The 25,894-nt window shown below is 52.2% G+C and overlaps 1 protein-coding gene across 1 annotated transcript in view; it reads right to left on the bottom strand.

Annotated features, from left to right (window-relative positions):
- Positions 1-1,285: 1,285 nt before the first annotated feature.
- Positions 1,286-25,894, bottom strand: part of RBPMS2 (RNA binding protein, mRNA processing factor 2) — a 49,288-nt gene continuing 24,679 nt past the window's right edge. The window contains exons 3-8 of the mRNA XM_024213787.2: positions 24,747-24,785; positions 23,183-23,245; positions 20,779-20,929; positions 19,957-20,105; positions 2,795-2,864; positions 1,286-2,033 (exon numbers count right to left, since the gene is read on the bottom strand). Of these exons, the coding sequence (XP_024069555.1) occupies positions 2,802-2,864; positions 19,957-20,105; positions 20,779-20,929; positions 23,183-23,245; positions 24,747-24,785 (465 nt within the window). The 3' untranslated portion in view covers positions 1,286-2,033; positions 2,795-2,801. The remainder of the gene's footprint in view (positions 2,034-2,794; positions 2,865-19,956; positions 20,106-20,778; positions 20,930-23,182; positions 23,246-24,746; positions 24,786-25,894) is intronic.

Below are 25,894 nucleotides of genomic sequence, written 5' to 3'. Positions count from 1 at the left end.
CCCCCACCCCCCAACAACTAGAAGTAGGTCAGGGCCTGAAGCATCCACTCAGCCAGAGTGCTTCTCCTGCAAAGCCAGAGGGGAAGAGCCTTGGGAATGAGGAAGTCCCTGTGACCTAAGAGAAGCCACGCTGTACACATAGCAGGGCTGTGAAGACAATGCAGGCAGTGAGGTGAAGTATCTCCATCCAGGCAGGCTCTGACACTGAGTGAAGCTCAAGTAGCAGGTCACTGACTGAGCAAGGTCACAACCCTCTGCAGACATCAGCCAGGGGTGCCTGAGTGGCTAGAAAGGTGCCCACTCAGTGCCCTTGCCTTGGCACGCCACATGCTGAATTTGACTGGGAGGGGCAGTCTGGAGGATTTCTGCTGAGAGGCAGTCACAGCATGTGATCACAAGAACCACGAGACACTTGAGGTGACAGACACTGGAGGCTCCTAGCTTGCAGGGGGAGAAAGTCACTCTAGGGTTGGTAAATGTGGCTTTTCAGAGAAACAATCAAGCTACTGCCCATTAGAGTGCGCAAACTAACCCAAGCACTTTCTGCCATGAGAGAGTGAGAAAGTTTGTACGTTTCTACCAGAATGCCTGTGTTCTGCCACTGACTTGCTCTGTGATCTTAGAAGAGTCACTCAACCCTGGTGCCTCCCTTTCCTTACCTACAATGGGCATGGCAGACCTGCCTCCTGGGGAGGCACAGGGCTCCTCTCAGGCCGAGGTGCTTTGAGAGTTCTGGTGCTCAGAAGAAGAAAAAAGACCACAGACAACAGGAAAGAAAGTCACAGCAGCCTCTGGGTATATTTTCTGCATTTCATATATTATCCAGTTTCACATTCTCATAGGATCAGCAATTCTATAGCAACTTATTCTCAGAAGTCTTAATACAAGCAAGACAGCCATGGTTGTATATAATACTTAAGCACTTCAATACCAAGCAATAAGATGCTAAAATAAAAAACAAAAATTGCACAGTTTGTTTACTACGCCTGACGGAATCATTGTTACAGAAAAAACTTTTCTTTCAAGCTTTTAACTAAACATTAACTTATCTTACCGGATTACAGTTTCTCTTCAATAATTGCACACGAAAAAACACACAAAAATTCTTTGATGCATAAATATTTCCTTATTACACATAGTACAAAAATACTCGTACTTTTTGTTCTGAATTCCCATAAGGATAGCTGATTTGGCAACACTGGAATCTCTCCAATCAGAAGGATGTGGGGGGAGGGAGGAGGAGGAGGAGGAGGGAGAAAAAGTTATAACAGCTGTAAAATATCTAAGTCTGAGGAAAAAAGATAACCCTGACTTTTTAAAAATGAGAGAAGAGACCGGACAAGAAAAGAAACCCAGTGCATTGTACTCTAAACAAACATTTTTCAAAAAATCTTCTGTTCGGACTGGAGAACGTGGGGCGGGGGAGGTGGACGAGGAGGGGTGAGACAAGGATAGTATTTTTGAAAGCCAAGTCTTCACAGAAGCAAGATGAAAAACCTTGCTGGATCAATAGTTAGGCCAAGACCTGTTGCTACAGTTACACAAAAGCGAGAACAAACTTATACACTCACACATACACAAGTTAAGTGTTTTAAATTCATGCCAGAAAACATGCAAAACTGATTGTCTTTCATTTCCTTCAGCAGAGCTGCATAAAGTTGAGGGCAAGGCAGCCTGAGTATTGCTCTGTACAGCTAGGCCTCATTTGGCACCAGTGTCTTGGTAGGGACAAACCCGTCTGTTACCACCAGGATTGAGTTCCTCCATCTAGGCTTCAGTGGCGCAGGAAGGAGAAACTCAGTCTGGGAATCTGATAGGAGGGGAGGTGGGGGAGGGGAGGGGAGGACAGGCAGTCCACTGAGCTGGGTATGGATAGATGCACAGTCTAATCGGGAAGCCCACAACGCTGTACCAGGAGAAATGTGACATTACTGTGGAGTGTCCACAAACCAAACGGATTTTGATGGATCCATTGCTTCATCCCTGGCACATCGCTCCATGGAGAGACAAAGAAGGGAACAAGCCAAGAGACTCTGGAACATAAGAGAAGAGCAATGCTCAGTGTGCCCTGTAATTCATTTACCAGGCCATTGTGATTACCTGTGGGGCAGATAGTGTGTTCACCCTCACCACAGGACACAGCAAGTGACAGGCTGCCTCCTTCCTGCTGAGGTGGTAACATTTAGCAGTGCTGGAGCTCTGTCCAAGTGTCAGTGTTACCCAGGCGCTCACATTAAGGAGTGGGTTTGGAGAATAGTTGTGCTGGACTTGCAGCAAGCATGATGGGACTCAAAGTTTACTGCCAGGATCTTCAGTTTTACACACTTACTTTTCGTTACCTTTAAGGATTCTCCAAGACAGCTGCAATCTGAGTGAGCAGATCTGACATTCAGACCCTTAATGCAACACACCCAGGCCAATTTTAGTATTAATTTGGCCACAGTTTCCTATGCAGTCCTCAGGTTGGTCAATGTATTTACACACCAGCTGTTGGGAACAAGAGGGCCCCAGAACTCATGCAGTTAGTAGAGGAAGACAGAAAAGGGAATTCTGCTACTCCAGTCCCTGCATCATCTAAGCAGGATGCTGTAGGAGATGTGTGGGCTATTGAGAATGCTTGCCACTCTCTGCCTGGATGAGTGACTCTTCCCTCCACAATGATCTATACAAGTCCCACTCAAGGCAGCACTGCAAGTCCAGGCCAGATTTTCTTGCAGCCTGGAGGTCAGGAATGCAAGGATCCAGAACAGATAGTAGCACTGTCCCCGGCCCACTTCCAAGCAGACATACTTACTGAAGAACTAACAAAACTGACGAGACTTCCATCCTTGCTGGGTAGCTTCGGAGGGAGGATACCAGCGCATCTGGAAGAGAAAGCCATTCTGCTACTGTGATAACATGTCGCACTGAGACTAGAGACTGGGAGTTGAACACCCCTTCGCGCCAGTTCCACCCAGCACATGGGGGGGGGGGGGAGTGGCCTCTAGACCGACACCTGGATGCTGTCCCTCAGGAGGGCCTGCTGCTCAAGTCTACCATTATGACTGCATGCGGCTATCCAGACCCCAGCACCACCAAGGGCTCTTGTACCAGTTGAGCTTAAGTTACTGTGGGATAAGTCAGGAGACTCCTATTCCCATTTTAGGCCCTTTAGCCTAAGAGAGCCTCTTCCCCCATTTAGCACCTAAGATTTGGCTTTAGGAATGGGACCAATATGGAGTTCAGCCAAGATGTGGAAGATGTCTGGATTTGGGACAATCTTAGCCACCCCCTCCAAGAGGGCACAGGCTGGCATTGCCAGTACATCAATACAACAGGAGCATGGCTTGGCATCCAGAGTTGTTAGAAGCCATCTTGGTAGGAGCCCACAATAGCGGGCCTGTCAAACCTGCAGCATCATAGTCCTTGTCTTAACACACTGACAAATCATTAACCAGAGTACTCCTGTTCACACCACTCAGATTTGAGTCTAAGACCCCAAGCACAACGATCTGCCTTTTTTAGGCCTGTATATCATAAGCCCTGGCAACGGTTTCCTAGGGGAGTTTACCTGGGGGCTTGGGAAGTGTGACACTTCAACATCATAGAATATCAGGGTTGGAAGGGACCTCAAGAGGTCATCTAGTCCAACCCCCTGCTCAAAGCAGGACCAATTCCCAACTAAATCATCCCAGCCAGGGCTTTGTCAAGCCGGGCCTTAAAAACCTCCAAGGAAGGAGACTCCACCACCTCCCTAGGTAACGCATTCCAGTGCTTCACCACCCTCCTAGTGAAATAGTGTTTCCTAATATCCAACCTGGACCTCCCCCACTGCAACTTGAGACCATTGCTCCTTGTTCTGTCATCTGCCACCACTGAGAACAGCCGAGCTCCATCCTCTTTGGAACCCCCCTTCAGGTAGTTGAAGGCTGCTATCAAATCCCGCCTCATTCTTCTCTTCTGGAGACTAAACAATCCCAGTTCCCTCAGCCTCTCCTCATAAGTCATGTGCTCCAGACCCCTAATCATTTTTGTTGCCCTCCGCTGGACTTTCCAATTTTTCCACATCCTTCTTGTAGTGTGGGGCCCAAAACTGGACACAATATTCCAGATGAGGCCTCACCAATGTCGAATAAAGGGGAACGATCACGTCCCTTGATCTGCTGGCAATGCCCCTACTTATACAGCCCAAAATGCCATTAGCCTTCTTGGCAACAAGAGCACACTGTTGACTCATATCCAGCTTCTCGTCCACTGTGACCCCTAGGTCCTTTTCTGCAGAACTGCTACCTAGCCATTCGGTCCCTAGTCTGTAGCAGTGCATGAGATTCTTCCGTCCTAAGTGCAGGACTCTGCACTTATCCTTGTTGAACCCCATTAGAGTGAGGGGGTCCTTTCACACCACACACTTCTCCTAATGGAGCTGGGGAGAAAGATTTCCTGTGAAGGAAGAGGGAGCCACCAGCTGACTGCCATGCACTCCTCTGAAAAGATCACTCGTGGAGTCACTGTTAAGGGCAAGTACATTTGATAGCAACAAGACAGACTAGCATGGGGGGGGGGCGGCACAGGTTGTTACAAGATACACAGGCTACAGAGTTTGGGGATAGAAAGCTTCTCAAGTTGGCCTGCTGAGTTCCAGCTGTACAGGAAGTGTCTAACACTGCAACTCATGAGGAAGCTGGGGGAGGGGAAGGGGGTTTCCCTATTGATTATCTAGATAGAGCTATGACATCAAGTTAGTCACAAATTCTCACTGACTCAAACCTTAAACTAAGGACATAGACTCTGGGTGGAAGGAGGCAGAGTACCAATGCCCAGCAGCCCTGGTTAGCATTAGGGTAGGAATCTTAGGGTATACTCAGCTGGAAGAAGTCAAGGGCCATTCCATTCTGTCCAGCAAATCGAGTGTGGAGAGGGGGAGAAGAGAATCTACTTACACAACCAGGTTTCATGCCCTGCCATAGGATCTTTAGTGTCCAGACCCACTCAGGACCATAGCCTTACAGCTCATCCACAATCCAGCAGCACTGCATCCCCTAGGGGAGATTGAAAGTGGCACACAACACTGCCACAGAGAACATGGCTTCAGCCTCTCTGCCTGGGCCTGGCCAGAGGCAGCTAGTACCTACATCCCAATTCTCCACACAACCAGCCCTAGCACACAGAGAAAGTGAAGGGAGGACTCCCTATCGCTTGCCAACCCTTTTCGCGAGAGGAGCAACACTGATCAGTCAGGAGATACTCAAGCCACCAGCAAGGGTGCTGGGGGTTATCAAGCCATCTGGCATTTTTGAAGACCCCAGAAGGGTACATCACAGTAATTATACTAGTGATCCTGGCACATGGAACTGATAGGTCACCTGCTGTGGCATCCCTGCTTCATGCAAAGCCCCCCTTCCCTATGGCAAGGCATGCCCACACATCCACCCACACACCCATTTCACCAGGACCTGCAATCCTGCCCCCAGGAGAGAAACCTGAAGGACAAGCCTGACCCCATCAACTTGATCAGACAGCTGGTATAAGATGGGGACATGCCCCTTGGCACAGCTGAGAGTCACAGGGCCCACTTGCTGCTTTCCCCTTCACTAAGTGGACCAGACCCAGCATTACAACCCCACTCCCAGTCACTGGCTCAGTAAGCTGGGAGGCCAGGTGAGAACTTTTGCTGGAGTAAAATGGAAATAGAAATAAGATGGGCAGAACAGGCATCTGGCCATCTGCTTTCATCCAGCCTGCTAACAGGGGTATTTGATCCAGTGACAAGGCTACTGGCATATGGACATGTGTCACTAGGACTCAGAGGTGCTTGTGACTGAGTTTCCCATGAGGACCATGTCCATAGCACAAGGAGGGGTGCTCTGGAACAGCCATGACCTGGTGGATAACTGCTACTTGGGGATTGGGAGCCTTGGCCAATATCAAGACCTGATGTCCCAGAGCTTCCTCCCCCAGCAGGAGGACACTGCAGCACCAGCCTAGTGGGATCAGCCCTAGAGAAGGGGGTGCGCACCCAGGATCCTGGGAGCAGTCAGAAGTGGGAAGGCATTACCATGATGCAGCAAATAAGGAAGACAGAAACATTCCCTGGGTCTCAAGGGACCAGCCCAAGGCAGTGGGGCAGGTCATCTCCCAGCCTGCCCTTGGAGATGCCATATACCTAAGCCAAGTGTACACGGCCCCTAGAGCTGAAGGGCTGTGCCACTCTGAATGGAGAAGCTCCCAGAGGACAGTCACTGGATAATCCCAGCTCCACCGGGGGAAAATGAGGCTAGAATCCTGGCAGGAGAAGAGCAAAGAGATTGCACAGGCCACTACCAAGCTAGAATATCTGATTTAGATCAGGTTAGCAGAAGGTCCTTTACCTTCTAATTCCTCCACTAGAGGGCAGCACCATACTCCTGCCCCATGTTTCTTTAGTTAAATGCCCATTCACCCACTAACAGCTGGCACTGCATAGCCCTGCAAGGTCACAGCCTCACCACTGACCAAGCATCAGTGCCAAGGAAGAGCTAGAACTGTGCACCTGGGCCTCTTATAGCATCGGACTGAGAATGGCAGCGTCAGGAAGACTGTCCATTTCAAAGGGAGACGCTGCAGAGTTACAGGAGCAGATGATTGTGTCCAGGCTGCTGGCAAATGGCACCTTCCCTGTGGTAGAGGCGCTAGGAGACACCACTAGGAGAAGTTACCTTGGAAGAGTCCGCAATAAAGTTCCACCTCCAGTCTGAGGAGAGTGGGGGGGGGGGGGGGGGGGGGGGGGGAAGATGTGCTCTCACTTTAAGTTTAGAGCTGTAGCTGCAGCCTGTGCAGGGTTAAGTCAGTTACTCCCAGCTAATCCCTTACAGCCAGCTGCTTGCAATAGGCATGCTAGAAAGCAGTGGTTTGTATTAGTCACTATGCTGGCTCTCATGCAGGCCAGGCTGGGGGATGCCACAGGAAGCGCATTAAGAGAGCTAGTCCATGTTTGATGAAAGCTCTGCAAGCAGAGGCTGTGCACCTCTGGGTGCCAGGCGGGTGTTGGCATGCTGGGAGAATGAGGCCGACTGCAGGCAGATGAAGATAACTGGAGATTTTCCAGCCCAAGTGCTGAAAAGCCAGACCTCTCCATCCTGCTGATCCAGCTGCACAGACCTTCCTGGAAGTTGTTTTGAGAGCCCAGGCCTGGTAGTGGTACAGGCAGTAAACCTGCCCTGTGCTGTGGCCTCTCCACAAAAGGAACACGCTGTTCCCAGAACAGACTCAGTTCTTCTTAAAGTAGATTCCAAGACTGCCTGAGTCCCATGTGTACAGCAAGTCTTACTGTGCAGGTAGGACACTGGAGTCCTCATATTAGCTCTTTTCCAGCCATCCAGTGGATTGCTACAAAAAAAAATGCCATTCAGAGGCTGTGCTGGAAGCCCCCCTTGGTGGGAGGGGTTTGCAACTGGGCTGGCTGACAGACCCCCTGCTTAGATAGTCACTGAGCATATTGCATCATCTAGCTAGATAGCAGGAAAGCTGGAGGAGTCTTCCACCCTGTGGCGTAGGTGTTCTGGGCACAGTCCTCTTACAGGAAGAGCTCCTCCTTCTGATCAGAGAGGCCAAGGGGCTCAGCTGTGTGACTTTATGCTGTTTTTCCTTTGACACATTTGCTGCCTTGCCCCCCCAACCCTACTTGGCAGCAATAGGGTCAGTCAGGAACAGCCTTTCAAGCTTAAAAGGTTGGTACAGGCTGGGGCAGGGTGAGCAGACCAAAGCTGCATTTGAGCCCAAGAAGTGTAGTTCAGAACCAAGCCTTCCCAGCACTGGGGCTCATTTGGCCCATCAGGGAGATGGGATGTCTGGGGTTTGAGATTGGGCCAAGAATTTCACAGCCCTGTAAGACATGGCATTCTGCATTGATTGAGCCATAACACCTGCAGCCTTCTTTTGAGAGGAGAGAGAAATCACTCCCAGGAGATGCAATGGAAGCGGACTTGAGCTACTGCAGGCAGCCACATGGTCCTGGACTGAGTTACTTGTGGTAGTTGAAACAGCCTGAGATTGTCAGAGCTAGAGCATTGCTATGATCACAATGTCAGAGTTCAGAGGCTGGATTGACAGCCACAGAGACTGGGGTGCTGTGGGTTACAGGACAGGAACAGCAGAGGCTGAGGGGAAGTCTCCCCCCCCCCCGCAACAGCCTCACTAATCTAGCCTAGTGGGATGACTGAGGCTAATGGCCCTGTTAGTCTCTGGCCCCTTTTGAAACTGCTGATGAGTCCAGTTCCAAGTGGACTTCTTGTGCCAGTCACATGCATGGTGCTTCAGACATAGCAGGACCATCCCTGCCCCGGTTGAGCTTGCAATCAAAGCCTCTGTTCCCACTTGTCATTGGCACTCAGGTCACTTCATGTTGCGCCCATTCATTCGTTTTAAGGCTAACTAGCATCCACAATATGTCAGCTACTCAGACATGGCTCCTCATCTACAGGTGAAAGTTAAAGCCTGAACCTTCCAGTCCCTCCCAGGCTGCAGGAAGCTCACCAGCCCAGGGCATGCAGAGGCCATGCCAGGCACTACTGGGTTGTATAATGGTAGGGTCTCCCCCCACCCCCAATCCTACCATAGACTCTGGACTGGATGCAGATCCTCCAGCCAGGGGATCTGGCTTAAGTGGCATTGCCAGAGGGCAGCGGGGAGCGAGTTGCAGCTAGGAAATAACTGTTGCACTTCCCACATGGTACCAGTGGGAGGACAAAGGTCATAGCAAGTCCAAGCTGGAATTAGAACTCCAAGCCTCAGCCCATTAGGAACTGTCTGCACTGCACACCAAGCCTGGGCTTGAATCAGGTTTGAGCCCACCCCACCACCTGTCACACTCCCTTTGTGTGGGCTCACATCAGCAAGCCCTCAGGACCCTGCTGGGGGAGAGGCAAGTCAGACCTGAGTTACAGCAGGACCTGGGCTCTAAGCCCCATCATTCTGCAGTGTAGATGCAGCTCAAGCAGCAGAGCTGATTCAGAAGGACTGAGTTGTGCAGTATGGATGTGTTGGCACAGCTGAAACACCCGGGTCCAGCAGTTGTAAACCCAGGTGTTTCCAAGCCTATGCTTGAGCATCCCACAGACCTGGTTTACAATGCAGTGTAGACAAGTTTAGAGACCATCATGCCCATCCTCTTCAGGAAGATGCAGTCCTGCTGTGGTGAGCCACCAGGGCCTAATTTTCCAGAGCTTTCACCTGGGGCAATTCCTCCCTTGCTGCTTATCCTCTCCCTCTTGAGTAGCTCTCTCCTGGTCCCACTGCCCCAGGGAGAGGAAATCCCTGTGAGCCACAGGTGTTGAATCCAGTTACACATTCAGGTTAGGGCCAGTCACTGCTGCTCCTTGCCAGTTACTCTGATGTCACATTTCAAAGTGCTCCTCCCCTGAATGTCCCTCCACACACAGGGACAGCTAGAGTTTATACAAGTTTCCCATATGTCATGTCCTCTGTCCCTCCCCCACACCATCTGGAATTAGTTTCTTCCATCCTCCCCATTTACTGTGCAGTGCAACTCTAACCCAGGCCAGCAGCCTCTGCTGCAGAGAGGCTCCAGCCCTAGAACTGAGATGGGCCTCCTTTGCAGGGGGCTGAGGAGACTGGCTCTTGTAGAACCAGGCTGCAGCAACCAAGCACAAAGTACACAAGGCTGCAATCCGTGCCAAAGGGGGTCCTAAATCTAGCCCTTGTTCAGTCTCTAGCAGCTAGTAGTGTGTCCTCACTGCAGAAATAACCTGGGCTCTTACCCAGGTTTCACCCCTAACTCCTCCCAGCATCCACACACAAGTCTGAAGTAGCTTTGAGGTGCTTTAAGCCAGGCAAGTGTGCCCAGTTCAGGGTTTAAACCCCACATTCCACATGGCCTGCACAGCACTGGGGACATCCGCCTCCTCGCCTGCTACCCAGAGGCTCATACCAAGCATCCCCTACTGACTAGGCCTGGAAGAGACACCAGCTTTAGCCCTAGGGGAGCAGTGTATTCTGAGCACCTACTAGCCCCCTCTTGGCCTGGCAGAAGATGCCACCACTGCCTGCACCTGCCTCCAAGATGGAATTGCTGAAGACTAGCTCCCCTGCTTGGAGTGGGAAAGCCTGCAGGAACCTCCATGAGGAAGACCTCAGGATTGTTTCTTGGACTGTGGCTAGAACAGATACAGCAAGGATGTGCATGCCATCTTCATGTGTAAAGGACAAATGGGCTGGGAAAAAAGCCACATTCCTATGATCTAGAGAAACTGACCAGTTAGAATCAAGAGAGCTGCAGCCTAGTGGGCAGTCTGAGGCAGACTCCTTTCCTGGAGGGACATGGTCAGTTCCCAGGGAAGCTTACTGAAAACTGGAGGTAGAAAATTGTAGGTATATCCCAAGATGCTACTGGTTTCTGCCGTTGTAGGAAATGGTGGAAGTGCAAATGGAGTTGTGAGAGATTTGGGGGCCTACAAGTGTATTCAAGCCACTGCTCTAGTCAGATGCACAGCTGAAAGGAGAAAAATTCAAACCTGTCCTTAACCAGTGGTGGGAGGCTAGAATGGATAAAGGAGTTTCCTGAAGGCAGCAAAGGGATGCTGCTGTCTCAGTCATTTCTAGAGCCACATCAGATCAGGCTCTAGAGAGACTTCAGAGACACCAATGCAGAGTCCAGAGGGTGAGCTGCTTACTGGAACAAGGCAAAGAGCCTGCCATGGGATTTAGAAGAGTCTACTTCAGAGGTAGCCCTTCACAATTAGACATCTGACACAAATCCAGCTGGGATTCTCCTGTATAGAATGACTTTTGGCACTTGTTCATCCTCCAGTGCTGTCTCCAGTCCTAATGGACTGGATAGGAGAGTGAATGGTTGTTTTTGGATTTGTTTGTTCACACCATGGCCATTGGGAGAGATATGATTCCGACAAAAAAAACAGGAGCTTTGCTTAGTCTTCCTCTGTGAGGCCACCCAACTCATATTGGGAGAGCTTCAGGACAGGGACCACATATTCTTATGTCTGCACAGGACCTAGTACAATAGGGTCCTCATCCCAGGTGGAAGCTTTGGCCGCTTCCTTGCCCCAAAAGTGTTTCTGTAGGATGCGATTTAGTGAAAGTTTTGTGCACCCAGCTCTTCATCCCTTGTCTGAGCACATAGACCAGCATTCCCTCAAGCTTGCTTTGCACACCAGTTACTTGCCACTTCAGAGCATCAGCAGGGATAGATTTTAGGGTCTTCTCCAAGGGCACAGGGCTGTATCAGCAGAGGTGGTAGAGAATCTACCACCTAACAGCCCATGAGCCAGCAACCAGCATCTCACCTGCAGCAGCTCCAAGTGCTTCCCTGCATTGCGCAGTGCAAGGATTTGAGTTTTCCCCTTGTCCTTCTGTTCACAGAGAGGCTTTAACTCCTTGGTAATAGACAGTGATCCAAGCTGCAGTTTGACACTTCAAGTCATCTGGGAGCTGTAATATTAGCCTCCTGGCTTCTTATATGTTGAGCTAAGATGACCCAGCCAGGCCACTGCTCTCCAACCCAGTCAGACCTGTTTCCCTGGTCAGAAATCCAGGGACACATTAGGATGGGTGAAGACTCACTCCAGCCTGCAGGAAGAAATTGGAATGTTTGTGGGAGGGGAGTTCAGTCACCTGAGCTAACCCAATCCTCCACCTGCTCACTGTGCAGGACTCCCACTACTCAGCCCTACGGGTAAACAGTCCCTCAAAAGGATGACCAGCCCAGAGAAGCCACCTAGGGTATGTCTACACAGCAATTAGACAGCTGCAGCCTGCCTGTGATGCAGCTCCCAGGATTGGGGTTAAGGGGCTGTTTAATTGCTGTGTAGAAACAAGCTCTGGGACCCTCCCATCTCACAGGGTCTAGAGTCCAAAACATCTACACAGCAATTAAGCAGCCTGTTAGCTGGAGTCAGCTGACACGGGCCAGCCATGGGTTTAATTGCAGTGTAGACATACCCGTACACTCCTGTACCTCAGAGGCGCTAGTTACTGCCCTTTGCATTGCTTGCCACCTTGCACAGATTAGAGCTAGTTTAGTAGTTCTCAAAGGCAGGTTCATCAAAGGTACCCATTGCAGCCTCTAGGTGACTGTACAGTAAAGTTTGCTAACAAAAAAAATCCAAGCTGTCAGCCTCAGGCCCCTCGTGCGCAGTAATGAGACTGACTTTGCACCATGGCCTGGATGCCAGACTAGCTGGCTGAGGGAGTGGGGATGGACTAGCATGAATTCACAGAGTCCCCAGTACTGCTCCAGAGGAGTCTCCTGGAGTCAGACTCAACCTGGCAGCTGCAGGCTGGAATCAGTCTCCAGAGTGTGCCTCGACAGAAAAGCTGCAGCCCTGACATGCTGAGAGTGCTCGGCACAGCGCAGGCAGGAATGTGCTGTCTGGCTGCCAAGAGAGCCAGCCGTGGGCGGTTAGTGGCTGCACTTCCAGCAGGCTGCAGGTCAACATGCCAGCCACCACCCTGCCCTGCAGGCTGAGGTCTTCACAAGAGGGAGAGGAGATGCCAGCTGAGCCCAGCAAGAGCCAAAGGGAGCCCTCTGCCACACAAGAGACTGGGGGAGCGGTTTCAGCTGACACTGCCTCCCTGCCATTGGGGCCAGGGCAATCCAGAGTGGAAGTCACACTGATGTGAACATCCAAGGAAATGACTGCCCGCCACTAGGGTGGTCTAGCCAAGTACTGTCAGCCCACCACCACCACTGAGCAATGGCAGGCACTTGACTCAACCCATCTGCTCCCAAGGTGTTCCAGAGGGCTGGGATGTAAGGAGAAGCATTTGGCCAGAAGGGTCTGGCATTAGGACCATAACATGCAGCATGGAGACAGCTTGCCTGTCTGCAGCAAGAGCCTCCTAGGGCCCAGCTGGAGTGCAGGACCTGCTACACATGCCTATGCTTCCTAGCAGCCTTGGTTCTGGGGAGGCAGGAAGGAGCTGGGTGATGAGAGCACTTCTTCCCTACCAAGCACCTTCCAGGGCTGGTGCATGCATGGGTACAACTTGCTGCTCAGGAGAGGCATTTCAATGACCATTCAGGTCTCATCCACACAGTGCCTTAGGAAGGTATCTACCACTTGGGCAGGAGTCAGAATGCGATTCAGCTAGGCCTGAGCAGGCTGGTTGTAGCTGAAGTAGTAATGGCTTCCCCCCCTTTCAATAGATTCTGAAGGCACCCGAGAATCCCTAGCCTGTGTTAAGCAACTAATGAAGCCCATTTTCAGACAATCCCACATGGGCACCAAGCTATGTGAATCTGGAGCGCTCTCATCCTACTGGGCAGGTAACAACTGAACGCGACGGACTTGCAAAGGCAGGACATTATGCTGGACTAGATGTTGGTTCCCAGCCAAGTATTAGAGCCACTCAGCAGTTCTGACTTTCTGCAGAGAATGCAAACAGGTAACAGTCACTGCCTTCTCCAGAGGAGCAAGCCGGACCTCATGTTGAAAAGGACAATTGTGCACCAGACCCTCAAAGCCAACACAACACAAGCTCTCCAGCTCCAGGCTCTCCTCTGTTGGGAAAGGGTCAGATGGGCTTGGCTTCCTACATGAGATCTAATGTCCTGGATGCTCTGCAGATGGCTTCAGACCAGGACTCTGCAACAGTCCTATGGCCCTGGAAGCTCACCCCCAAAGTACCAATTGTTATGGGTCATCTCAGTGCTCACACTATTTGGCCTTTCTGCCACCCAGCCACATGGCATAGCTGAAGTCACTGTACAGCACTACAATGGCTCTCTGTCCTCTTCAGCAGGAGCTGGAGAGCTATTTGAGCATCTGCTCTTCTCTGGAGACATCACCTGCAGTCCCCCAGGATCTGTCCCACCTACCTAACCCCCTGCCCCCACACACACACTCCGACATCTACCTGCTGGCAGGTCACCAGGAACACAAATACCAGGGTAGTCAGCTGCAGCTCCTCCCTACAGATGCAGTCACCACTTTCAGTTCCAGCAGGACACTAGCCCTCAAGTGAGCAGCTGGCTCCCATTAAGCCTGGGCAAGGCAGAAATACCAGCTGGGAGGGGGAAGTGTGTAGCTAGTCACTGACCTCCCCTTCCATCGATGGGTTCTACCTCCAGTTGCCAGAAAGCCTCAGGCTCTGCTGCCTCCTCACCAAGTCTGGAGGGCCAAATGTTGCATGGAGGAATCCCTTTCCCACCTCCAGCTCACTCAGGGGACAGCACCCCTTTGGGGAAGGGAGCTGACCAACGAGCCATGCATGTGTCACCTCCAGGCTGGGTAGCTCTGTGGCTGGACCCAGAGGCTGCAGCATGCCTGCTGCAGCAGCTGGCCTCTGACAGGCTGCACTGCTGGAAGAGTACATCCCCTTGTGCTCCACTCTCCACCTGCGTCCAATCTGTGTCCATGGGGAATACTTTGGCTCTTGTTTCTGGTCTTGGCTACATACAGGACTGCCAAGGCAGCCGCGAGCCAGGAGAAGGCAGCCAAGAGAAGCCAGGGTAAAGCATGGGGGAGTTGGAGAAAGGCTTCGGTCACTGAAGCCAGCTTCCAGAAGCAGGTTGGCTCACCCAGTCTGCCTGCTCTGAGCTCAATGAGGTGCTCCCTTATGGAGAGCTGTGCCACCAGGGGCCAGGCACAGGAATGTAATGCTTATTCCACAAGTTACTGATATTACAAGAGCCCCACACTCCCCCATGTGGGGCCTAGGCCAGACTCTGGCCAGCACTCTGCAGCAGTGGCACTATGACCCTTGGACCCTGCAGCAGTAGGGGTTATAGCAGATCTAGAAGTGCAAGGTAAGGATCAAGGTGCAGTCTGGCCCCGGACCCAGCCTGGCCCCTTCCTGAAGGGCCATGTTGGTATAGGGCAAACTGACCTGCCATGCCCACAGCAGTGCCTAAACCACAGGAAGCAAGGGTCCTGGTCCCCACACTGGCTCAGAGATTACTCCAGGAGCAGGAAGAGCCTCCCTGCACCTCTTCCTACTGCAGTTCAGGCCAGGAGAGCCAGAGCGTCCCCACACGGTGCCCTTAACCCCTCTGCTTGAGCAGAGCATCACGGTGGTGGCAGATGTTCTCCCCCTGCACTGCGGAGCGCATTGCTGTGCTGCTCTGTGCAGCTCCCCCTCGCCCCAGATCCCCCACACCACATTAGTTAGAGCTCTCTGGAGCGGCCTTCCCGGCAACACCGGCCATCTGCCGAGAGGAGCTGAGCCCCAGGCAGGAGCTGGCTTTGTTTGCGCTAACTGGGGAGGAAAGGTGAAGGTTAGACCTGACGACGTGGGGCTGGCTCTATCCCCTTCGGAGAGTCTGGGAGGAAGTGCCTGACAAGTGCTGTTCTCGAACGTGCACAGTAGAGGATTTAGTTGTGTGCTTCCGTCATCACGTCGCTCGCCTCCCACACCATGTGACATGAGTGAGACAAGGGTGTGGCCAATCGCCTTGGAGGGGGTGGCTGGGGAGAGATGAACTCCTTTGATGCCTAGTAGCAGGTTTTTCCTGCCATGGTTCAAGGAGGTTCCTCCCGCCTCACCCCTCAGCCCCTGACAGGGCTAAGTAAATCCTAGCTTGTTGGGGAGAAGTTCAATGTAAGATGGTGCCATGCTGTGGTGCCATATTGTGCTGCCAAGTTGGAGATGTGGGTTAGAAAGAATGCCTGGCATCTCATTCCCCAGGCTCTGGTGGGTGGGTAGCGTGAGGCCCATGCACTGATCGCCAAGGAGATATGGGCTACAGAGATGGGCAGAAGCTTGCAAATCCCGCTGTGCACCCTGGAGAAGAGATGGTTACCTTACCAGTCTTTCCAGACGTGGGGGCCATCACGCTTAGGAATGAAGCTGTAGGACAGCCACTCCACTAGCGGCAATTAGGCATCACTAGGGTGTCCCATCTCCAGGGACAGCTCTGAGCTTCAGGGCTAGCCTGCGCTGGCATCATGGCTGGCGTTCACTAGGGACATCAAAGGAGGGATTTGAGAGAGGGAGGGAAGGCAGATGGGATCATTTAAGTCAGTGATTGGCCACTGTGGGAGTCCCCCTGGCAGAGGCTTGCAGCCAGCAGCATCACACAATAAGCAGTCACAGGTGTGCCAGCCCATTGGGCTATGGCATCATCTCTGGGAGGGCCACAGCAATGCCCAGATAGTAGCGATAGTGAGACGGGTAATAGTCAATGAGCAGGTTACTGAAAGCTTCAGAGCTACTTGAGACCCTAGACCAGCCTTGTCTCCTGCTCAATGGCAAGTGATGGTACATGTGCACCAATCCCATACAGCAAGCTTGGCTGGAGCTATTACAGTGAGTCACTCCTAGCATTATATCCAAGAAGGCAAACAGTATGCACCCCTCTGGCTGCCACACCACCAGGGGATGGGACCCCTCAGGGATGGGCAGATGAGCCATGTGCCTGGACAAGAGCCACATGTCACAGGTCTGGCTTTACTTGGGGTAGTTTAAACAATTTGTTAGGGGTTCATAGTGCACATTAGGTCTCTTGGCCCAAGACAAAGAATTACAGGAGTGTCTCCAACAGGCTATGAAGCTGCTGAAGCCAAGTGTAGGGACACTAGGTCCCACACTGCAGGGGAACACCCAGGCAGACCAGCATTTTTGCTCACCCTGATTTCCTGGGAAGGAGCAGCTGCAGTGATGAACCTGTGGAACTGTGTATGTGCTTGTATGCTGCATCACAGCAAGAACAGTGCCCTCTCTACTAGCCACTGTAGCCAGTGTGGATGGAGGACTCTGCCAGTGGTCTGTTTTGTTGCATATTGAGAACAGAGTTTGAAGGCCACTTACTTGGCAAAGATTTTATCCACAATTCAAGAACTACAGTCCTCAATCTAATCTCACCCCACCCTGCAGCCCCACCCAGCTGGGCCTCTGCAGCAGCAGAGGGCTCCTGCCTATGGATTAGGTGGCTCAGAGCTGGCAGCAGCTAAGTAATGTTTAACTCCATACATTTTTATTGGGCACCTGTGCACTATGTGGGAATGCCTCTGAGGACATGCCAGCTAGAGATCACAGCTGGGGAGAAACCTGGTAGTGACTCAGCTGCAGGAGAGGATATTCTTCCCAAAACTACTTTAATGAAAAGACCTGATCAAGCTACAGCCCTTTGCCAGACACTCCTCTTCCCTCCCTGCCCCCAGAGTGGGAAAGGCCAGGCGAATGCTACTTGCATGTGGATGAGCTGTACAGACTTCTATAGTTTTGAACAAGTTAACCCATTACTGCTCCATTCTGGCTGCATGGGCTGTATTGTAGTTAGTGCCATCTGCCCAGCCACCCAGCACAACATGGCAGCACGGCCTAGGGCAGAACTCCTGCTAGTGGGCATTAGCTCTAATACTGCTTCCTGCAGGGCATCTAAGAGGAATTCTAGACATACCAGCCCTGTAGAAGTGTAGCCAACTGAAAAGCTTTTAGAGGACTCATGAGCTAGATGGGCAGAGCTGATCTTGTAAAGCAAGTGCATTAATATCCCTCTGCATAGGTGCTGACTCCGTGGGTGCTCTGGGGCTGGAGCACCCATGGGAAAAAAGCCCCCATCAGCACCTCCTCTCCCCACACCTGCAATCAGCTGTTGTGGCATGCAGGAGGCTGGGGGGAGATGGGAGAGGAGCAAGCACATGGCATGCTCAGGGAAGGGGTGGAGTGGGGGCAGGGCCTGGGGTTGAGCACCCCCCAGCACAAAGGAAAGTTGGTGCCTGTGCCCCTCTGGCTCAAGTCCTAGGCAAGGGTAGGTGAGGCTTCCTGGTCTGGGTAAGCTTCCAACTGGACTTCCCTTTCAAGGCCATTCTTGAAGCAGTTGCAGCAACTACATTTTACCTTTCCTCTAACCATCTCACAACAGCCTAGGGCTGTATGGAGAGGCGCAGTATGCTGACTAGTCATCTAGGAACCCTAGTCATTCTAGAGTACAGTATCCCAAGTCACTACTGGCCCATTTAGGATGGGCATGTGTACTTCTGATATTTAACAGAAGTGCAGGGACTTGAGCAACCAAGCGATTGTCAGTCAATACAAGGGCAGGCCACTGCTCAGTCCAGCCCTATGCAGCTTATTAGCCTGCTGGACCTCACCTATGTAGTAAAATGCCAAACCATTGGCTAAAGAGGCCCAGCTGGGCAGAAAAGGTCTCACCATAGTTCAGTCTTTGATGGGTCCTGATGGATAGGATACAGGACACAAGCCTACATGTGCCAATGCCTCAAGCAGGGATGTCAGAGCTACATGGCAACAACAAGAGTGACTAACCATGGCCCTTCGTTGCACATCAGCTGAACCCAGACACATTAAGACACGGCAATACACAGCTGAGGCTCTGACAAGGTTAACTATCCATGGTACCTCTATGGCCTCACAGCCCTGTGGCCCCACCCTGGGATACAGGGCTGGGCTCTTAATCCCTACTTCCAGATGGGGACCTGAGGCAGAGCCATGGTGACTTGCTCAGGTCACCCAAGGCTGTTTGTGGCAGATCAGGGGGCAATTCTTGCTCTTCCATGGTCCAGGCAGGACTGAACCTGCCTTCCTCTGCCTCCCCATGGTGATGGCATGCTAGGTTTAAGTTAGCACATTGTGGGTCCCAGATTAGAGTTAAAAGTTTAAGATACAATAGGTTCTTATCCCTCCTCCCCTGCAGGGCATCACTACAGGCAGAAGCATCCAAAACCTTAACATGCTTGGATTGGGTTTTCAGTGCAACTCTGTCAACAGGTGGGGGGGTTAGTCACTGGTCTGGGCACCATTACAACATCCTTGTACTTTGTCCTTAGGGATTCACTCAACCTTCGCTCCATTTTAGTGTAGGTGGTCTTGGAATTCCTTGGATTTTAACAGAACATCAGCAGACACTAACCTTTAACAAGGAACCCAAAAATAATGCAATGGCTCCATATTCAAAAAGCTGGTAGTAACAGCCTTAAGTCTTATTTTAACTTTGAAAGGGCAGATTCATGGGCATGCCAAAGCAGCCTGCAAGCTCCAGTTGTGAAGCTTTATCAAAGCAGCTGCAGCAACTTTGTAAATCTGGTTCTTGCCAGACTGGAGCTAGGACATGGGGCTCAAGAACCAGGCTCCCTATGGGTGCCAAGGCTTCTGCCTCAGTTCCCCTCCAGGGCTGCCCTGATGCAGAGCCATGGGGAGCCTTTTGAACACTGCTCCCCAAGCTAGCACATGGCCACAGAACATCAGAGATCAGTAACAGGTGGGCAGAGTCATCTACCAGTGAAGTGTCCTGACACATGACCAGTCTCATTACTGGAAACAGGATCACTGCATACAGACAAGCTATAGAAGGACAAGAATTAGTTGAGTTTGGATTTGTCATCTGAGCTGTTGACCTGACCTTGTCTATAGCATAACCATTAACTCTGCCTAGCTATTACTGAGTTGATTCACACACAGCCTGTGCACAAAAGTTCCCATTAGTTTTACCAATGAGAAGTTTGAAAAGCACCATTCAGGACAAAGCTGAATCTCCCAAGTACCTAATTTAACTAACTCCTATGGAACCCCTGCCCCACATGCAAATGGAACGCAGCCTTGGCTACAGAGTCATGACCTGCCCCTCCATAAGCAGGTTGCACAGCTTACCGATCTGCCAGCATTTCCTCCCACCAGCCCTGCTGAGCAGGATTCTGCTTGGCTCAATGCACTGCCAGCCAGCCAAGTCCCAAGGGCAGGCTTACCCTGCTGTCAGCAGCCAAGCAGACTGAACCTGCAGTGTCAGAAGTGTCGGGCTTTCACTGCATGGGGGCAGGTGACCTCAGGCTGCCTGTTACTCAGTAGCCTGCATTTTCACCAGGGCCCCCAGCACAGCCTGTTTACTTAGAGCAGCAGCACAGGAATGCACTCCCCTGCTTGGTAGGTGGGTCAAGGTGCAGAAGCCAATGACCATGCCAAACATACAGAGAGGAGGAGGAGGAACAAATAAGGCTCCAAGTTAATGGTTCTCCAGAAGGTGCGGGAGGGCTTCCCTTGGGAGCAGGACAGCTGGGCATGACTCACCTGAGCGTGAAGGGCAGCAGCAGCGGCAGCAGCGGCTGGGTATGTGAACGCGGCATGGGGGATGGCAGGGGTTAGCTCTGTGGTGTACAGTGGGTAGGGAGCCCACGCCTCTGGAGATGCTGGAATAAGAGCTGCTCCAGCCAGGTCATCTAGACATTTAGAAACATCAGTCAGTATTTGAGACGTGCGCCAAGGGGGAAACAGAGCTGACTCTGCAGCAGCAAGACCAAGGCTCAGCACTGCTTTGCTTCCAGGAGAAGTCCCTCAGGGAAGATTAGAGAACTAACCAAACTGGAGTTCCTCTGGAGAACCACTCCTCTGCCTCCATGCCCTGAATTGCTCCTTGCACCCAGAGCCTGGTGCAGCTCAGCCACCAGTGATCAAGCTTAGGAAAGTTATGGCTTGATGTACTGAGAGGTTTAATGCCAGTAATGCCACCTCCTCTCCTGCCCCAGAGGGGAGATCTAGCTACTGTGGAGAGCAGGAGGGGCTAACCCTGACAGCATGGCAGCCTCTATAGTTCAGAGTACTCATGCGGCTATCTACACCTGGTGAGCCCTTGTACATGGAGCAGGCTGCCCCCAGCAGAGCCCACAGGCAGGTCCTGCTGCAGCTGTGGGTGAAACTCTCCCCCATGTCAGTGCCCCCCCAACAGCTAGACTGTTGCCTGCAGCAGTAACACTGGCACATCTGAGGCCAGGCTCCTGCCAAACATGGGCATTAATGGCCATCTAGACGGCAACAAGGGAAGCAGCTGCAGCACCTGCTCCTGCTCCACTGCAGAGCCCCTCCTTGCCCAGCGTGGCCCTGGTGGCTACTCACAGGGGTCCCGTGCGATGAAGTGTGCACCCAGGGCAGGGTGGATGTTGGTGGGGTTTGGTGTGGCCATCAGCTTGCTTTTTGCCATCTTGGTGTTGGCTTTGGCAAACTCCAACCGCAAGGTCTGGGGGTTCTCTGGGTCGAAGCGGATACCCTGCAGGAGGGGAGCAGAGTTGTGCACTGAAGCCAATTCCACTCCCCAGGTAGGTTCAGATAAGCTGTTACTAATCACCTCTCCCTGGCCAGGGACCAGAGCCCAACCTGTGACAGCCAGTTATGCAGAGCATAGCAGGGTGAGGCCAGGGGACACTAGACCAGAAATGGAGTGCTTGACTCACCCAGGAGAGCTGGCTCTAGCACTGGGGAATTTTTCCATCTTGCCAACGGGTACAGCTGATCTGGTGTTGGAAGCATGTGCACAGGACCAAGCCCCACACAGCAACATCTTTCGGAGAGTGGGTGAGCTTTGCTCAGGGCAAATAGACTGTACTGGAGATTGGAGAGCCCTGTTCACACTGGCATTTGCTCCTGTGGGCAATAGGCAAGGCTAGATGCCTGGTAACTCTGGGTGGGGACACACTAGTGCAGAAAAGGCTGCAAACTTCTTGCACTAAAGACAGGAGTATGAGGCTGAGCAAGCCACGGGCAGCAGCTGCTCAGCTCAAGTAGGGGAAGGCAAGATGTGCTCCCCAACATGCAACAGCCTGGCTTGTCACCTTAGCAAGATTTATTAGATGGCTTAGGGGCAGGATGCTATGCAACAGGTGTGCACCGCTCATCACATCCCAGCAAGGATAATGCCATCAGTGTATCTGAGCTAGCAGGTGCATTGGTCCCTGACAGACACCCAGATGCCATGGTGATGGAAATGAAGCCATAACCCAACCCCCCCCCCCCCCCACACACACACACACACAGATCTATGGGGCCCATTGTAAGCCAGGGGCTTCAGAAGTTTGATCCATGATAGCTTCCTGCTGAACTGACTTGTCACCCTCCCTGCTTGATGGCACCTAGCCATTCAGCACTAACAGCAAGGCAGTGCTCCTCTGGCAGGGCTACCACAGGGGTGTAGCTAACTGCTACCCAGCAATAGAGAACCAGGGGTCTGTAGTCCTCACATCTTCATTCACAAATTAGGGCATTAAAGGCACCACTGAGCTCAGCCTACAAGCTCCTACATTTAGAATAAATTTGGTAACAGGCTCTTCAGTCTAGCTACCGAAAGGTATGAGACCCAATGGCTTGATATTGAAGCAAGATGAAGTCAGACCTGAAATAAGGTGTACACTTCAACTAGTGAGGGTAATTAACCATCAGAACAACTTCAAGGATTGTAGCAGCTTCTCCAGAGGAGATTGGCTGTTTTTCTAGTTGAAAGGGAATTGTTGTGGGGAAGTCTCTGGCCTGTGCTATACAGAGGTCTGATGAGAGGATCACAGGGATCTCTTTGGGCCTTGGAATCTAAGGGCACATATTCACTACCCGCCGATCCGGCAGGTAGCAATTGGTCTATCGGGGATCGACTTACCGCATCTAGTGAAGACACGATAAAAATCGATCCCTGATGGCTCTACCGTCGACTCCGGAAATCCACCGCGGCAAGAGGCGGTAGCGGAGTCGACGGCGGCGCGGCAGCGGTCGACTTGCCGCCGTCCTCACAGCCAGGTAAGTCGACCTAAAATACGCCACTTCAGCTACGCTATTCACGTAGCTGAAGTGGCGTATCTTAGGTCGAACCCCCGCTGTAGTGTAGACCTAGCCTTAGACTCACCCTCTGTTTGTTTGACTGTCCCACAACAAAGGGGAGCCAGAACTCACCCGTTATGCTGCCCCCACCCTACACTCCAGTCTGACAAGCTGGTTTTGCAGCTAGTATCTCATTTCACACACATGGTTACGAATGAGGCAGGCTGTTGTGATCAGGTGGTGAAGAACCTTCACCTCAGAGCTAGAGAGCCAGCGGACAGAAGGCCTTTAGTCTTCAGCAGAAAGGTGTGATGGGGAAGGGAGATGGAAAGCTGGTAGTGAACAGAGGGAAGCTGTCCAGTATTTGCTTTGCCCAGCTCATTAGTGTATCAATCAGCAGATAGGCCAATGCAATGTTCCCTAGCTGTGGAGGAGTTCTGAGCAGATGAAGTGCATTGCATTGGCTATAGCTAGTTTCTACAACAGGCTGAAGTCCTAGTGCAGGTACTGATCCTTGCCAGCCTACGCTTCAGGGTATAGCTGAAAGGCAGGGATCCTTCACATGCTGCTGATAAGCCAAGTATCCATTTAGCTTGCTGCCTGGTTAGAAGTGGCACTAAGCATCAGCTGCTAGAGGTGGGGGTTACAGATCTCCAAATGAACACTGGGGCTGGTTAGCCACATGAGGCCCCAGCTGGAGTCATGGATGGGTACGTACGTTTAAGGCATTCTTTGCTGCTTCAGCACCAGATCGGCTATCGAAGGTAACGAAACCTACTGGCTGGAGGAGACAACAGGAGGTTAGGTCCGAGCACCTCCTCCCCTGCTACTCCCTCCCCAAGCTGCCAGCACCATAGCCTCAGCACCAGTCAGACCAGAATCCTGCAGCATTCAGAGAGCAGCAAGAGGCCAGTGTGGCTGCTCTAAACCATAACTTAGGGGCAGAGAATTCAGAGAAAAAGGCCAAGAGTCATACTATGCTTCCAATTCCTGCCCCTGGTGCTTCTTCTGGCCTGGGCCCAGGGCTGCCCTGTTAGGACTATACAGATGGATCATTAGGCTGGTCACAGCACCTGACACCATAGGGTTTTCTTTCAAGGGCACAGAGATCCAGTCACCCTCAGCTCTGGCTCTGAACAACGTCTGAATTGCAGCTCCAGCTGGTGTTTGAGCTAGTCTGGGTTTGGGGGAGTTTTGCCAGGGAAGACAAGTCATAAGGGTTGAGGAGCAGAGTGTCAGATCCCAGCCCCTTTATCTCACATCTTCAGAGAGCTGCACGGACACAGGGCAGAAAACTGCCCCACCTCTGCAAGAGCCAGCATGTGCTTAAGCCTTAGGGGTGGGAGGGGACACCACCACTTCCATGCAGCCAGACAGCTCAGGTCCTGGATTAAGCATTCATCCCCCCCACATCCCCCATCTATGGAGTCTGGGGAGCTCTGCATACGGAGGTGCGACACCTCCCAGTACCTAGGGCAAGAGGGCCCCAGTTACCCATGGGGATTTACACGAAGAGGCTCAGAGTTGGCAGCATCACAGCTCTGCCTCCTGTTGCTAGGCTTTCCTGCTAGCACTTGCCTCCCAACCAGGAGGGACCCAGCAGGAGACTGGTTGTTCTGTGGCTACCCCTCCCCAGCATTGTCAGAGGGGGGCTGCACTGGACTGCATGCCAGCTTTGTTCACACAGGAGCACAGCTCTCAGTAAGAGGGACAGTAGGGCCATGTCAGTCAGCTTGGAGTGACAGCTCCCACATCTGAGGCAGAGGCAATGCAGCACCTGCTGAGCTTGTCTGATACTCACAGGCCTGTGCCCTGCCTGGGCTGGGCAATCCTCACCCAAAGGATCTATTCACAGCCATAGACTGCCTCTGCCCCACCACTGAGTCATCAAAAAGGCCTCTGGTCTAGTCTGCCAGCAAGATGCTTGCTGCCTACAAGAGCTGGCAGGTTGGGCTCAGCTGGACAAGTGGAACAGGCCAGGTGGGGCTCAGCATTCTACTCCCTAGGGGGAGTCACTGATGGTCCAGCTCCAAGGTTTGCAGCCAAGGTGGCTGGGAAGACATTTGGGAAAGCTGTACCATGGGCTAGGGGCCAGGGTCTGGATGCAGGTGTGAGCAGGGACTGAGGAGAGCGCCCAGGTTACCAGAGGATGGCAGTTCACCCTGCAGGGACTGTGGCATCCTCCCTGAACCCCATCCTGGGAACCTAATCCCTGCTACACCAGAAGCCATGGAACTAATGCCTAGGGAAGGGGAGAGGAGATAGAATAAGGAGAGAGTTACCTGTTTTGATGTTAGTTTGATCAATGACCCTTCATACCCCTGGAGAGAGAGAGAGACCAGAAAGTTAGGACTCCTTAAAGGCAAGGCAACCAGCGAGGTGTCCCAACACCACAACTGACTCCAGGAATCTCCCACCAGCCCCAGCTAGTTCCTGAAGCATAACTCTGGATGATCCAGCTGTGGTGTTTGAGCTGTTAGCCTGGTCCCTCTTCTCACCTCCCACCCTGCTGGACTTGGCAGGCACTATGAGTGCTCAGTTCCCACCTGTGCATGCTGGACAAAGGTCTGGAGAGCCTGCAAAAAAAGTTACTTAGTAGCAAAAGCAGCTTCCCCAGGGCTGCTCACAGCAGGAGTCAGGTCTTTAGGAGGATGGACAGAGGAGGCATCTGAAGTTACATTGATTCAGAGTCTGTTCAGGAAGCTAGATGCCAGGGGGCACATTAACCCCAGTGGATGCTATTGCTGGCCGATGAAGAGGTTACTGAACAGGAGGAATACTGGAGTGGGTATCCTGTATCTGGTCCCAGTTAGCTATTGTTTCTGGTCCCCATGCATCCAGAGCAGCAGCACTGCCTAGACCTGTGGTTTTCAACCTTTCTTTTGCAGAGTCCTAAAAAATTTTGACTGGAGGTGTGGACCCCAGGGGTCCACAGGCTGAAAACCCACTGGCCTCAGCTATACGGACTGCAGACCAGGGCACCAGCATCAGTTTAGTTTCAGCCCATAGTCTGGGTTTATAGCTTCCCGGACCAGTTACACACATCCAGGTTTACCCAGGGAAGATGGTTTGTTGTGCCACCAGTGATCAGGTTTGTGCAGTGCTGTGCACATGGTCATTAACACTAGAGGCAGCACCCCATGCAAGCCTGGATGTCTCTACACAAGTGCCCCCAACCCCTATAGCCTAGGGCAAGGGCTAGCCCAAGGCACAGTATGTTCTCATCCAGATAGGACTGGCAGCATTTGGAAAGAGGAGGAGTTGTCTGTACCATGGGGGGGGGGGGGGGGGTTGTACAGCCCCCTCCTCCCCTGAACAGGTCTGTTCTCTAGGTACACTGGAGGGGGAAGTTGCCTTGGTAGCTGTTCAGCAGCTCTACCCAGCTTAGCTACTCCCCAGCCCCTCGGTGATGACCAAGCAAAAGTTCAGC

This window comes from Terrapene carolina, unplaced genomic scaffold (genome assembly GCF_002925995.2).
Source record: "Terrapene carolina triunguis isolate 2854851 unplaced genomic scaffold, T_m_triunguis-2.0 Scaffold67, whole genome shotgun sequence".
NCBI lineage: Eukaryota > Metazoa > Chordata > Testudines > Emydidae > Terrapene > Terrapene triunguis.
This window is presented reverse-complemented; position numbering and strand designations above follow the sequence as displayed.